The sequence below is a fragment of the Petaurus breviceps genome, unplaced genomic scaffold, assembly GCF_028583685.1.
Source record: "Petaurus breviceps papuanus isolate PSGF00001 unplaced genomic scaffold, PetGlider_PUasm1.0 90879, whole genome shotgun sequence".
In the NCBI taxonomy this organism is placed as follows: domain Eukaryota; kingdom Metazoa; phylum Chordata; class Mammalia; order Diprotodontia; family Petauridae; genus Petaurus; species Petaurus breviceps.
The window spans coordinates 4387804-4403931 of record NW_027187368.1 but is presented as its reverse complement, the minus strand read 5'-3'; the positions used below and the strand labels follow the sequence as shown (position 1 = coordinate 4403931).

The window sequence follows — 16128 nt, the reverse complement described above, 5'->3', positions numbered from 1 at the left end:
ATCCAGCATCACATAGCTTGTAAAGTAACACCCACATCTTTGGATTCCAAGTCCAATACTTTGTCAACTAGACCACACCCCCTTCTCCCTATGCCTGCTTTAACCTATATTTTATTCAGTACTTGTTTGTTGTAGTGACCTGTTAGGTATAACCTAGGGAAGAAGGTCATGAGGCCTGAGCTGGGGTAATAGGGGTGGGAGTAGAGACAAAGGAGCATATCAAAATTGTTCAAGAAAAGACACTGGATTTAGGATCTTGAAAATTAAAGATGGGGGCAGCTAAGTGGCCCTGAAGTCAGAACAATCTGAGTTCAAATCCAGCCTCAGACACTTAACACAAAAACTAGTTGTGTGACGTTGGACAAGTCACTTAACTCCAACTGCCCTCCAGAAAGCAAAAAAAAAAAAAAAAAAGAAAATTAAAGCTGGAAAGATATATGTTGGCAACAAAATCTTAGATCACAGCCTTAGAATTGAAAGGGATCTTAGAAGGAACCTAGTCCAACCCCATTTCTTTTGGCAGAGGAGGAAACAGAAGATCATTGAGGTAAAATGACACACCCAAGGTCACACGGAAGTCACAAAGTTGGATGAATAGTAATACTATTAACTAAAACAGGGAAGTCAATAGGGAGCTGGTTTGGGGCAGAAACAGCTTGGTAGTTGAGGGTGAAATGCTCAAAGATGTATAGTAAGGAGTGGGATGGCAATCAGGGCTCCTTTTTAGGCTTTTCCAGAGACACTTCCTGACTGCTCCTATGAGCCCTCCTGCTACAGCCACACAAGCCTAATCCCGTATCTTTCTTACATCCTGTACTTGTGAACATATTGTGTGCCCTCCTTCCCACAGAATGTGAACTCCCTAAGGGCGGTGACTGTCTTCACTTTATGAACCTTGGACATTTTCCTCATCTGTATCCCCCAATACCTAGCACAAGGCCAGGCATGTGGGAGGCATTTAACAAATGTTTATTGGTTGATCAAGCATATGCATAAAGGTGATGCCCAAAGTCATGAGAAGAGGTCATTGAGGGAGCCAGCTAAGAGAGGTGAAGGGAACACAATTCCATTTGTGGGATAGGAGACAAACAGTGAGCAAAGGAAACAAAAAGAGTGGTTAAGATTTTTAAGAAAGCTTGTTAATGTCTATCCAATTTGGCCTTATCTGAGAGATCTAACAATTTTGCCTCCCTTGTTCTTGGATAAGATGTCTGAGTCTGTGGTGGCAGCCTAGAAAGATAAGCCAATACAGACTAATAATGCAAATCAACAGCAGATCATCATCTCCAGAAAGATGAAAGCAGACTACAGAAACTTGTATTCAGTGCAGAAACGATGGAGAAAGACTGTAAGACTTGGGAGCTCTATATATAGATGTACAGCTGTTTCTTTCAGGTGTTGTAGCTCAAAGACATACAGTGATTAATTTCAAAACTGGAAATGTACAACATTTCTGATTACTACTTTTGAATGTCTATAATTTGGCTGCTTAGTGAAATTAACTTGACATTTTTAGTGGTTGTGAGGACAATGATGCTTTTGTAAAGTGCTGAATTTCCCTCATTTACAGAGTTTGTTCTCAGCTCTAATCCAGCACAAACAAATTCTCTCCATCTTTTAGCAAATGGAGAGCCTTAGACAACCCAAAGTTTTGAACTCTTCTGCTTTTACATAATCTGGGTCTAGAGAGAAGGGATAAAATGTAGTAGATACATGATTCCTTTCATACAAGAGAACTATTTATAAATTAAATCACTTTCAAAACTACAGAAGAGCTTACTACTTGAAGAAATCCTACTATGAATCCTCTGGCGAAAAAGTAAATAATCATTTGTTATCTTTTATGTAAATATGAACTTTCTGATATTGGTTTTGCTTAAAGGGAAGTACACTTGTAGATGCATTCCTAAAAATTTGAATAGGATAGAATGTTAAGAGCTGGAAGGAGCTTTAGACATCATCTAGCCCAATTCCCTTACAAAAGAAGGAACTGAGACCCAAAGAGGGAAAATGACTTGCCCAGGGTAACTGAGGGAATTGGTAGAACAAAAACTAGAACCTACAACATTCCAGTTCGCTGCTTTTTCTACAACATTGCTTCTCAATTGAATTCTATTTTCCCTAGTTAATTATGTTATTATCTCAGACATGCCTTTAGCTTTATGTTTCTTCCAAGACCCTCCAGCTTCTATAAACAGGGAACTCATGTTTGCCAAAGGATTCACTGAAGGTTTCCTATAAAGCAGCAAATCCTTCTGAAAAGGAAATAATCACAGGTCGGTTTTGGAAGTTCCCTCCCTAAGGTCCTTTCTAGCTCTATCATTCAATCACCCAAAAGCTTTGTGAAGATGCTGAGGAGTCACATTTCTCATTACAGAAATGTAGCACCTAAAAAATCTAGAAGCTGCACAAGAAAAAACCACTCCCCCTGTGGGATATGACAGCCTGCCCTACTAGCCCTGCAGTGGGAATCCGATGTTCCTAATAATCATTGCTACGTGTGACAGGTAGCCCCAAGACACCCTACAGCCTGCCTTGACCTAAAAGCCTCTCAGCCAAGACCTAAAGGGTACACAGCAGACTTCATGCTACTCTTCTGCTCATTTGGGGGACAAGGTCTGACTGTATGTTCCTCCTCTCTCTTTCTCTCTCTGGAAACAAACATTTCTTTTTCAGATGCCGAGTATAGGATTATTGAACCTCAGAATAAAAACTTATATTGCAAAAAATCACATTTCTAAAATGCTTTAAGATTTAGAAACAACAACCCTGTGAGGTAGGTACACCAAGATCACTTTCCCCATTATAGACTTGGAAAACTGAGGCTCAAAGAGATTAAATGCCCTGCTCTGGTCACAAAGCTCTCAAGTATCAGAAGGGATTTGAAGCAGATCTATTTAGTATAGTAAACATACTAAGTATAGGAGACTCCCACTTTTATATCATACTGCTATGGGAGCTGGATGGGACCTCTAAGATCACAGAGACAAACCTTGTCTTTTTGTAGATAAGGAAACTGAAGCCCCAAAGCTCCACTTACCAAGGTGGTTTATTTTATTTTTTTTGTCAGTGAATCTACAAGTAATTTATTAGAAAAATAAGATCCCAGCTCATCCTAGGCAAGGAAGGTTTTGTGGTATAAGGCTGGTCAGGCACCATCAGGGTCCTCATTCCAGCAGTATGCAGCCTTTCAAAAACCAGAAAGGGGCAAGGCTGGATTTTTCTCTCCAGGATTTAAAAGCTATTCCAACTAAAACAGTAGATGAGAGAACTTGTTCAAACTGTGATTTTAAAAGTGATTTCATGGCAGAGACAAGGAATATTATCTTAATAATTACACAATTATTTGACATCATGCAACTCAGATTCTGGCTTAATGCTTTGATGTTCCATATCAAATAACTCCATAAACAGGTGTAAATAAAGGTATTATTTAATTAGCCTCTGCAAATAATGTCAATGGAAGATTGCTGAGAGGATGGAAAAGCTTGGTGAAAAACTGTATTACATGAACTTTAACAGAAGCCCCTGGTCAGTTGCAGCCACACCAGAAGGGCTACTCCAGAAAGTCTGGCTGGAAATTTGAATTTGCTTTACAAATGCATGGATACTCTCTGGCTGATGATATCTGAAAACTGTACATGTACCATAGCTAGAGAAGTTGTTCAAAACCCTACAGTACCATCCATGACTAATTATTCCCTCAAACCAATATACTTTTTACAACAAATAAAACAGGACCATGAACTGGAAGAGACTGCAGAGATGACCTAATCTTACCCCCATCTTAGAGGAAAGAGGCCTACAGAAAGGACGTGAAGACTTAAGGTTACACAGATAGTAAACAGCAAAGTCAGGATTCAAACCCAAGTCCTCAGACTCCAAATCCAGTGCTCTTCCACCACACCAGATGTGTGTGTATATATATATATATATTTTACATCTGTTTCTCAGGGACTGTTCAAACTCTTTCCACTGATATGGGAGATCTTATACTTAAAACAAAAACAAGCAGTCTGCAAATGATCACACTGGGGAGGCAATGCATTTATTAGCAGAAGTTGGTCCTTCAGGATTCTGATCCACAGGAACTGGCTGTTCCCTGAGATTGCCCCCCTGGTTTAAGCTGAAAAGAAAAGGAAACTTGTGAGTGTGCCTCAGTTAAGAACCCAGACATATTTCATAGTTTCTTATGATTACACTCAATTTCAGATATTTCAATTGCAACAAAAGTAAATACAAAGAGGTTTGGTTTCCCCCAAGTTCAAAAGACTAGTTACACTTAAAAAACAATGAGCTTGGGGGGCAGCTAGGTGGCACAGTGAATAGAGCACCGCCCTGGAATCAGGAAGACCTGAGTTCAAATCCGGCCTCGGACACTTAACACTTACTAGCCGTGTGACATTAGGCAAGTCACTTAACCCCAATTACCCTGCCCTTCCCCCTCCAAAAAAAGGGGGGGAGAAAAACCCACCAATGAGTTTATTTTTTTCCCAAGAAGCAGCCAGGCCACCCTCATGAGATATGAGGGAGAAGGAAGGAGATGGAAAATATTATGGAGGAAGAAGCTGGGTCAAGCCCTGACACTCCTGGGTGGGAATCTAAGGCAAGAGCATCATTGGGAATAAGAATCACTTGCTTTAATAAAACAGGCTAGCTAAGAAAGAAACTAGCATTGAAAATGCCTTCTGCATTTTATCAAGGGAATAGCAGAGGACCAGTGGCTGCAATTTAATTTAAAATATGTGTGTATACACACATATGTATACACGCATATATATGCATATATACATACATATGTGTGTATGTATACATACTTCCAACATTTTGAGAAATTGGTGATTTGCTGGTATAGATACTCCCTGTGCTGACACAGATCATGATCCTTATGTCTTAGAAAAGCATCTCTAGCCAAAAAATTCATTCATCACTTTGAAGGCATAGCCTTAGAGAACCCAGTATCACTTTGATGATACAATGAGAAAGACTTAAGTGGAGGAAGGGTTTGTATGTGTATATATACATACATTTTAAAACATCATGTTTATTCTCCTTTAATTACAAGATATTTAGAAATTTTACTTTACCTCAAGGTTTCCTCTAGCCTTCCTGAGGATTTCATGGGTTAAAACCACTAAAAAGAGAGAAATGAAAAATTAATTTTGTATACCGTTCAGAAATGCACTTAATGTCACCTCCCTCTCCTATGCCGTGTGACAAGAGTAGTTGGTTGAAGAGAAAAGCTTCCAGACTTTGACTGCCACCCAAGAACGGGCCACGTGAAGCTCTGGAATGAAAGCCTTTTCTCCCTTCCTTCTTGAACAATGCAGAATGTAGCCATTTTGTCCTTCATAGGAACTAAGGGAATCTCTGATAATACTGCCTTACTGGGTACATAGGTATATAGGAAAAAAGGCCAGGCACAACAACTCTATACATTTATCTCGTGTTTTAAAGTATTTTCCTCAAAATAACTTTGTGAAGGAATTAGTACAAATATTATTTTATCCCCTTACAGATGAATTAACTAAGGCTCTCAGAGGGTATAAGTAAGTTGACTGTGGATAGACTATTGAACTTATAATCAAGGTTCCCAAATCCAAATGCCAATTCTCAAATGCTATGTATGACCTGGGGCAAATCATTCAACCTCTCCAGGCCTCAGTTTATTGACCTATAAACTAAAAAGGCTGGACCAAGTGACCTCTAAGTTCCCTAAAGTTTCTGAGACAAGATTTGTCCTCATATATAGGTAGCACTCTTTTTAGGATTCCATGATGCATCTCCAGAAACAGAGAGGTCCTGTCCTATAAGAACACAGGATTGAAGAGTCAGACTTAGGCTTCAGTTCTAGTGCTACCAGTCATGAGCTTTGGGACCTTTGTACCTTAACCTTCCTTTCCTCCTCTGTAAAATGAGGGGGTCAGACCATATGATTTCCTACATTCTTGGGTATATGTAGATTATTAGCTGAATCCCAATACACTCTCTGGACCTAAAAGAATTTTGTAGGAAGGAAGGATATTAGATCATCTTTTTTTCCATTTCTTTGTCAAAACAAAATTAAATGATCAGCATGAATGTTACAATTAACAGTTTCCTGTGCTTCACTGATCCTGCTACAAGCCTCATCAAAAAGTTTTTAAGTGGAGATGCAGTTTAGAGGCAATTCCAAAAACTGCTGGGTAAGGCCTGGGAAAACTCTCCTTGCTTTGAATTCCTCCAATTGCTGAACATGGTCCAGAATATGGCTTAAATGTAACTGTATGCTCTGCTAGCAAAGCCCAAGGTTGGAATGAACTCACCAAATTAAATTCCACCCCTTAAATGGCTTATTCAGTACAAGGGCAGAATGTCGAGCTTGATAAACAAATATGAGTGGCTGTTTCTTGCCCAACAGCACTTTTCATCAGATGATTTCAAAGCCTGTTTGAATGCTGTGTTTGGGGGAGGGTATAGGCATTTTTTCACTGAATGAGATAAGATTTTAATGCAATAAAGTCCTTTTTGATAAGCTTCCCACCCCTTTCCTTCACCCCTCTTCACCTCATGCAGAAGAGGTTAAAACTAATTATTGCAGACCACAAAATACATGTCAGTAAATATCCAAGGAAACCCTAATGAGGGAAAATGGGGGCAGAAATCTGCCACTCCCAGGGAGCCATATGATCAAAACTGGGGAGAAATAATTAAACCATCTCAATAACCCTGAGCACTTCAGAAGGAGGAGGGAAAATGTGGATTGAAATGTTTTACTCCTTTTTTCATGTGGTTCATATGTTTACATTGTTTTATAGCTTACAAAGAAAGCATTTCTTCATAAGAAACCTGTGAGGTCATTAGCACAAGTACTGTTACCCTTATTTCATAGATGAAGTTAATTGGAACAGTGTGGCCTAGTTAAATGAGCACTGGACTTGGAAATCAGAAGACATGAGCTCCCATCAGCCGTGTCAGTTCTTCCTATATAACCTAGGACAAATCACAACATCTTTGAGCCTGTTTCCTCATCTATAAAATAGGGAATAGTACTTGCCCTACCTACCTCAAAGATTGTTGTGAAGAAAATCTTAAAATACTCCATAAATGTCAAGTCTTATTAAATAACTTGTCCAAAATCACACACATAAGTGGTAATGTCAGGACTCAAAATACAGCACTTTTTTCCACAGCACAGTCACATTCCCAAAAGGCTCAACTCCCCCCAAATACAGAAGTAGAGCAACTGATGAAATAAGTCACATTTTAAGTGTAATTTAAGTTCTGACAACCGTCTCTCATTTGCACTTCCTCACATGGTTACTTTCAGTGCTCAGCATAGTGCCTAGCACATAGTAAGGGCTTAATAAATGTTTACTGATTGATTGATTGTAGTATTTTGTACCAACTGCTAGGGTCTATCAATTTTCCATTTCTAGATTGTTTCTTGTGAATGCCAAGGTACACCTGAGTAATGACTCAACTAGAGAGTCATCAGAAGCCAGATCTTAAAATACAGGGGTACAGACCCCAACACCATCCTAATGGAATTAATTATATTCATTGCCAAATCTTGCTATTTCTTATTTTATATCATTATGTATTTGTGGAATAAATCTGGAAATTAAAAAGCAAACTCACAGGGAAACCTCAATTTGAGGTTACATCACAATTTGTTTATCTGGGTAAGGTATTTGGGGAATATCTATTCATTCTGTGACCCTGAACACTCACTCTTTCTGTGTGGGTCTCAGTTTTCTCATCTGCCAAATCAGGGTATAGTGTGACAAAATGCAGAGGATTCAAATCCTGGCTATGGGTACCTATATATGACCTTTAGCAAGTCATTCCATAGCTCTCAGTTTTACATTTCTTCACCTGTAAAGCAAGGAAATTTGACTAGAAAACCTCTAAGGTTCCTCCCAGCTATTTTACAGCTGATGAAGAGATTATGACTTGGATCTTTTGGGTAGATTATTTGCATGAACTACCCAAATTTCCATTAGAACTCCAGGCTCCCCTACATAGGAAATAATATTGCCTCAGGGCAAAAGTAGTGGACTAGTAAACATGAATCCTATATTCTAGTCTTTAATGAACTGTGTACCAGTCACTAAACCTACCTGTCTACACAGATGTTCTTGAAATAAGAGCTCAGAAAGGACTGCAGAAATGCAAAGTGTTCTTGTAGATATGCTGTCCCATTAGCCTAAAATGACTGGCTCAGGTGCTCTAGGAAGTTCTGCTAGATGTTTATATTCACAAAGGTCGTTGACAATTGGGCATTTAACAAACTTCCCCCTTTTCTAGTTCAAATCCTGCCAGTCTCATAGACTGTTCTTTTCACGCACCCTCCCAGAGGCAGCCAAGGTATACTCCTACTCAGCAATAAACACAGCTCTCGGCTGCTCAGAAATGGCCCAGAAACTTTCAGCTTTATCGGGACTCAGGCATGAGGCAGGATCACACCTCTAACCGAGAAAATGCTGAAATAATGGCCTGAGGGGAGAGTTGGGGAGGGGGGGTTTCCCTTAGTCAGCATTCTCCTAAGATAGGAGAAATGACACAGTTAATGCAGAGCAGCTTCAGGAGGCTATTGTGCTGACAATAGGAATGAATACAATAAACATCACTGACATGGCACCTAATCTTTGCAAATACCATGCATGACGTATAAGATTGGATGATTAAAAGACCTTAATACAAATCCAACAAAAGCCAGGGTCAAAAACAGCAAGCCTCAAAGGACACAGAATAGACACAGTATATAAATAGAAAAGATTAGACATCTGGGTGTAAACTTTTACATACGCTGATCAAAGATAACTTTTTCCTGGTGTTTCCTCAGCTGTAAATGTCGAGCTGTGCTGCACAGCTTCTTCTCTTGCTCAGACATTTTCTTGTGCAGTCGGGTGATTTCAGCTTTCATTTCAGCAATCTAGAGAAAATAAAGGTACGCTGATGTTGACCTCTTTTTTAGGGTCCAATGGTCTCTTAACATCAGCATGTAACAAGATCTCTGATAAAAAGGGTTAATTCTAGTAGCAATTATCTTTTTTTAGCCCTCCTCATGATAACCTGAGTTCCTTATCTTGCATGATTTTCACATTAACCTCTGACTGTTCTTATCAGATCACTTTTGTGGTTCCCAAGAATGAAAACATAACACAGGGAAGTGACCATTCTGACTCCCTTTTCAGATGGTATTTATTTATGAATGGTGGCCCAAGACATTGAAAGCCAATATTCCAACATGGGAGCTATTCACTGGGGACACAGCTTCTCCTAGTAGGAGCAGGTATCCGTTTAGCACTCAAAGTCTGAAATATGGACTATGTTCTGAATTGGATTTTAGGCAGTCCTCTGCAATCCTAAGCAAGATTTTGTGCCGCATGAAAATAAAGATTAAGAGGCATCAAGAGTAAAGATCGAATTAACTATATTCAGATGTAACATTACATAGCCAAATTTTAAAAAATTAGGTTTCTTGAGAAAACTAATAAATCCGTGACTGCTTTATGCTGCATAGTGGGCTGTAAGAGTAGATATGTACAAACAGAACTGGTATCAAAGATTTGGTTCTGCTCCTGGCTTCATCATTAACTAAATGTATGTCCCTTCACCTCTCAAGCTTCAGCATCCTCTTGTACTCAAAAAGGGCTCTGGAGCTCTTCATATTTTTAGCCAGTGTTCCCTCCCTGTTCCCTCCCTTCTAACAAGAATGTTATAAGTCAATTTAATATTAAGAATGGTATCTGGGGAGCCAAGATGGCGGAGTAGAAGCACGACCCTCCCGCGGCTCCGGCTTCCACCCTCCCCAATCCATGTAAAAAGGGGACTCTAAACAAACTTTGGAGCTGCAGAACCCACAAAATGACACAGAGAAGCTAACCTCCCGCTGAAAACAGCCTGACAGGCCGGCAACACTCTGGGAGCAGAGCCGAGCCCCACCCCGAGGCTTTAGCCCCAGGGCGGGCCTGACCAGCTGCCAGCCAGAGGGACTCCAGATCAGCAGCAGCTGTGCGAAGGACAAGGTGAGAGGCCAGTGCAGTCTGGACTTTGGGACCAGTAAGTGGGAGTGCGTGGCTTTTACCCCCAGGGCGAGAAACCGCTGACACGCCAGCACAGCCTGCCAGCGCCACGTGGCGGCTTCAGCTCCTGGCCTGCAGAGTGTAGGGGGACCAAGCACCAGTCTGAGAGGTAATCGCTCTTGCTTTAACCTGCTTGGATCTGGATTGCAGTCTAGGGTGGAGGTCCTGGGGTGTGTGTCCAGCTTGCCAGAGCATGTGGAGACCTCAGAGAGGGCACCCATCTAATACCTCCGGCAGCTGAGAAAACCCCAGCGTTTGGGACGAAAACTCCCCTGTCTGGTGGCAGAGTCCTACTGTGGCAAAAAGCCCAAAAGTCAAATCATTGAGTGGCAAAATGAGCAGGCAAAGGAAACAAAGCAGACAGAAGATTCCAACATTACACTCCTATTTTGGGGATAAGAAGGAGCAAGGCATGGAACAGGAGGAAATCAGTGAAGTCAGAACTCCTGCACCAAAAGCTTCAAAGGAAAATACAAGCTGGTTACAGGCCATAGAGGACCTTAAGAAGCAGATAAGAGAAGTGGAGGAAAAATTGGGAAGAGAAATGAGAACAATGCATGAAAATTATGAAATGAGAGTCAACAGCCTGACTGAAGAAAATAATACCTTAAAAAACAGACTGACTCAAATGGCAAAGGAGGCTCAAAAAGGCAATAAGGAGAAGAATGCCTTAAAAAGTCGAATTTGCCAGATGGAAAAAGAATCTCGAAAGCTCACTGAGGAGAATCATTGCTTCAGAATTAGATTGGAGTAAATGGAAGCTAATGACTTTATGAGAAATCAAGATGCTGTTAAACAGATCCAAACAAATGAAAGAATAGAAGGCAATGTGAAATATCTCATGGGAAAAACCACTGACCTGGAAAATAGATCCAAGAGAGATCATTTAAAAATTATTGGACTGCCTGAGAGCCATGACCAAAGTAAGAGCCTGGAAAGCATCCTCCAGGAAGTTCTCAAAGAAAACTGCCCTGATGTTTTAGAACGAGAGGGCAAAATGGAGGTTGAAAGAATCCACCGATCACCTCCTGAAAAAGATCCCAAAAAGAAAACTCCTAGGAATATTATAGCCAAGTTCCGGAATTCCCAGATTAAGGAGAGAATATTACAAGCAGCCAGGAAGAAACAATTTGAATATTGTGGAAACACAATCAGGATAACCCAGGATCTGGCAGCTTCTACACTGAGGGATCGAAGGGCCTGGAATGTGATATTCCGGAGGTCAAGGGAGCTGGGATTAAAACCAAGAGTCACCTACCCAGCAAAACTGAGTATCATGTTTCAGGGGAAAATATGGTCATTCAGTGGAATAGAGGACTTTCAAGCATTCTTGCTGAAAAACCCAGAGTTGAATAGAAAATTTGACATTCAGATACAAGAAGCAAGAGAAGCATGAGAAGGTAAACAGGGAAAAGAAATCATAAGGAACTTATCAAAGTTGAACTATTTTTTTTTTTAAAGCAATCGGGGTTGAGTGGCTTGCTTGGGGTTGCAGGGCCAGTTGTTGTTTCTGGGTGTGGTGCTGAGTGTCTGGGCCGGGATCCGGGTCGTCCCGGCACTGGGGCCAGTGCTCTTGCTCGCTGAGCCACCTGGCCAAAGTTGAACTATTAATATTCCTACATGGAAAAACAATAATTGTAACTTATGAAACTTTTCTCAGTAGTTGAAGGGATTAGAAATATATATGTGTGTGTGTGTGTGTGTGTGTATGTGTATATATATGTCTTTATATGAGGGTATGCAGGCATATAAATACATATGTGAATGTGTGTATATACGTTTACAGGTATACATAGATAGAGGGCACGGGACCAATTTAACAGGAAGGGATGATACTTAAAAGGTGAAATTAAGAGGTGAGAGGAATATAATGAGAGGAGATGGGGAGAGACAGAGTGGGGCAAACTATCTCATACAGAAGAGGCAAGGGAAAATGGTTACAATGGAGGGGAAGAATAGGAAGGCAAAAGGGAATGGGTCAACCTTATTCCTATTGAATCTGGCTTGAGGAGGGAGGGTAATACACACTAAATAGGGGATCTCACCCTCCAGGAGAATAGGGGGGGAAGAGGATGTGAGTGGGGATGATGGAAGGGAGGGCAGGCTGGGGGGGAGGGAAGTTGGAAGCACCCACTTTTGAATAGGGACAGGATCAAAGTAGAGAATAGAACAAGTGGGAGGTGGGATGGGAGGGAGGGAAATATAGTCAGTCTTTTACAATACATCTACTATGTTATTGTTTTGCATTAGCCGCACATGTACAACCTATACTGAACTGCTTGTCTCCCCAGTGGGGGTAGGTGGCAGAGGGGGAAGGGAATGAATCTGGAATTGAAAGTTTTAAAATCAAATATTCAAATATATATATATATATGTGTGTGTGTGTGTGTGTGTGTGTGTGTGTGTATACTATTATTAATACCATCTTACATGTTATTAAGAAAAAAAAAGATATACAGGCACTGAGGCATAGAGATCCACTGGAAAAGTTAAAACGGGTATGGGAGAAAATATGGGAGAGAGCAGATTGGAGGTGGGGATATCCTGTGGGACTGCTGCTTTGGGGGGATGGGTGGGGGAAAAACGGGGAGAAAATTTGTAACTCAAAATCTGGCGGAAACGAATGATGTAAATCAGAAGTTAATAAAGCATTAAAAAAAAAAAAGAATGGTATCTGAGTATGCTAAGACCCTATAGTATGAAGTACAAAATGATTTCTTAGTTGTAAATAGTTTCCCATCTGTGGAAGGAAGATGGGGAGATTGTTTGTAGGCAAAATTTTTCATGGGAACGGTTAAATACGAGTGATTCATGGTGAGCAGTATCTCCACTAAGTATAGAAAAATATCCATGGTCCAAGGAAACTGTACTCCAAGAAATGAAAATGAAAAATTCAATGGCTGAGACTGCCAGACTGTGAGACCTTTGGGAGGTGTGGGGGTGTCAAGGGGTAAGGAAGCATCTAACTGAAATGGTTTCAATGAATCTGTCCACTGAAGGAGGGGGATGCTCTCTGTAGTTCCATCCAAATCTAGAATGCTCTGATCTTATTTATAAGAAGACAGAAGAAATTAAATATACATTCTTTAAGAGAACAGTAAATAAATCATTAAAGGTAGGAGGGTTTTAAGAATTCTTTTCTCTTTCATAAACAATCTAGAAACCGGTATTTTATGAGGTTTCAAAGAATGTAAGTTAGAAGCAAGCTAGTGTCTAAAAGTTCCAAAGAAATATTACAGGTTAAGCCCTCAGTGGCTCACCATCACACAAAGTGCCTTGCAGAACTTTGCAACAATGGGAGATAAGATGTTTACTGTGAGGTGATCCTAAGGTCCACCCCTACCCACTTAAAATATGAGCTGCTTGACACAATTTCACTGTGAGAGGAGACAGTATCACTTCTGTGCTGCTGTGAATTCCAAGAGTTCATATTTTCTCTAAAGGAATTCCAAAGACATTAGGGAAATCTCAAGACCACAGTAGGAACAGCTAATGGCTTCATAGGGACCTCTCATCTTGAAACACTATCTTCTTTGCTACAATTTTTGCTACATTTTAGAAGTATAAGGGATAGCCAAATACACTAAAAGGTTACTAACATGGCAAAATTCTTCTCTTTCTAGTATTTGGCAAGATCCAAAAACTTGAAAGAGTAACCAAATCTTTCAGACCAACAAAGTTGATAGTTACTTAATTCTTCCTCAAGTTACTGCTCCCCTTCCCTTTAGGAAGCTTTCTTTGCTTAATAAAGTGTGGGGATTAAAACTGTCCAACTGAAGGAGGGATCTCTACCACAATTCGCTCTCTACTAAGGAACTAGGTCATCCTGCCCAGCAAGACTAGGAGGGTATTTTCAGTACATTCTAAACAAAACTTAGCAGAATAGAAAAGAAAAAAAAATACAGATCAGGGTAACTCAAATGGTCAACAGTGTTACAGAGGGAACAGGATACAAAAGGAACATAGACTAAAAGAACTAGGACTCTTAAATATGGTAAGAACAAGATAAAGGTCTAGGATCACAGCAACCATGTATTTGTTTGTCAAATTCCTGTATAGCAGAAGAGCCCCCTTAAAATTTGAGAAAGATAAAGTTTGAAATAAGTAAAAGGAGATCCCACTTCACAGAATGAATAGGAAATAACTCATTATGAAAAAAAGATGATACAAGCTGAGTAAGTAAACAGATCACAGAATTTTGATAAATCCATGAATAACAGATTTAATGGAAAAATCACTCAATTAAAACATGTATTTACTGAGTACCTGGTATATGCATGATATATGCAGATATGCATAGATGACTAAGATATGGTCTATGAATTTAGGGGGACAGAGGGTAGATACACATGAAAAGATATCCAAAGGCAGCAAATGCTAAGCACTTGGTTAACAGGAGACTCATCTGATACTTAAATGATAATATCATCAACACTGTTACTTTCATTGTATGGATGGTCCATACAACGCCACAAATGTTCTTTACTCATCAATGTGGCCTGGTACTACCTCTGAGACAGGTGCTCCATCAGACACTCTAGAAGAATGAGCTATGGGTGTTCATCAGAAGAGATCACCTTTAAGGGTGGTAGGAGAGGGGATATGTTCAAGCGATAATGTGTAGACCTCAATATGCCTGAAGAAGACGACTATGGAAACTGGAGATAAAGATGGAAAGCAGCTTGTGGGCAAATTATGGAGAGTTTTAAATGTCACAGGAAGATTTTCTTGGGAGCCAAGTCTTCAGGTTGACATTCTAAAGGATAACTATGCTCTTCTATGGAAAGGTGTCTACTGTTAACCATTATGAGGAATCTCTGGACAAAGCTGGCTGGTGAGTGAGTAGTAGGTAAGAGAACATGAGAAATACTAAGGATGCCCTGTTATTCCCATCTATCTGGATTTTAGCCACCCTTTAAGACTGAGCTTAGTGTCTCCTCCTGGAAACCACACCAGGAACATTTTTTGTTTCTACTATTTAAAATATACTGCCCTGTATAACAGTTATTTGTGCACATGCCTCTGAGCCCCTACAGGGGAAGCCCCTCGACAACAGAGAATGTGCAGTCTACTTCTCTGTACACCCTCAAAAACCCAATACAAATGGTGTTTGAACAAATGCATACAGGGATCTTTGGCTTATCTGTTATTCACTGAGTGAGTCTGAGACTTGACCAGAGCTCAGTCCCCCCAAGCATTTCACAGATGACCAACTTACATTCAAAAGATACTTTCCTCTTTAAAAATGTATGTCTTTGTCACTGCATAAAATTTCATACCTGATTAGAGTGAACAGGACAGTGGCCATTTATGGGAAGGGAAACTCTCCAGAGAAGCTTCAATAAACGAGCTGCCTCTTCTAATATCTGCTGTGCTGTGTTAACACTGTCAGAAAAACTATTCAGAGGTGCCTGGTCTGGAACCTATATTGTAGGATTAGAAACATGTTATATTTTGTCCTGAAAAGATTATGAAAACATAAGCTTTAATTAGTGGTATAAATCGTTGGGCTATGATACTCGTGTTTAATATGATGAAGAACAGTATAGAGCCAGGAGAAGCTCCCTAATTTATGGGTTTTAAAGACTACTGAATTATACATTACAGAAGAATTTGGGGGGATTTAAACCAAATCAATAATTGTGATTAATAACTGGTTGCATTTACTGTATTTACTAGGACATGAGGAAAATGCTTGGCAAGACTTGCCTTCTTCATTTGCATTTCATGGCAGGCAATTTGAAAGTCAAATGATGCCAGACATCAATTTAAGCAATGTAGATGTATCCTCCTTTAGCAGACCCTTTTAAACTGTTCTATTTAATGCTGGAATGACTATCAGGGACCCATAAAATATATTTCCCTCTGCTGACAAAACAGGAAAAAAATGGCCCCAATGTGAATAGGCTCAAGAGATGGCAAAAGACACGCAGGGAAGCCCTCCTGCACTAGGAGGACCCGTCTTACTAACCAGATGCCTTCTGCCAGGTGAAAATGAGTGGCTTCACATCCTGCCTTTTCTGTATTAACTGAGTCACTTCCCCTCTTTAGGCCTGTT

At 40.2% G+C, this 16128-nt stretch overlaps 1 protein-coding gene across 4 annotated transcripts in view; it reads right to left on the bottom strand.

Moving 5' to 3' along the window:
• Positions 1-3415: 3415 nt before the first annotated feature.
• The window catches only part of CDK5RAP2 (CDK5 regulatory subunit associated protein 2), a 164700-nt gene continuing 151987 nt past the window's right edge, over positions 3416-16128 (bottom strand). For all 4 annotated transcript variants that reach the window (XM_069073810.1, XM_069073813.1, XM_069073811.1 and 1 more), the window contains 4 exons: positions 15350-15493; positions 8791-8917; positions 5088-5134; positions 3416-4126 (listed from right to left, as the gene is read on the bottom strand). In XM_069073810.1, the coding sequence (XP_068929911.1) occupies positions 4070-4126; positions 5088-5134; positions 8791-8917; positions 15350-15493 (375 nt within the window). In that variant the 3' untranslated portion in view covers positions 3416-4069. The remainder of the gene's footprint in view (positions 4127-5087; positions 5135-8790; positions 8918-15349; positions 15494-16128) is intronic.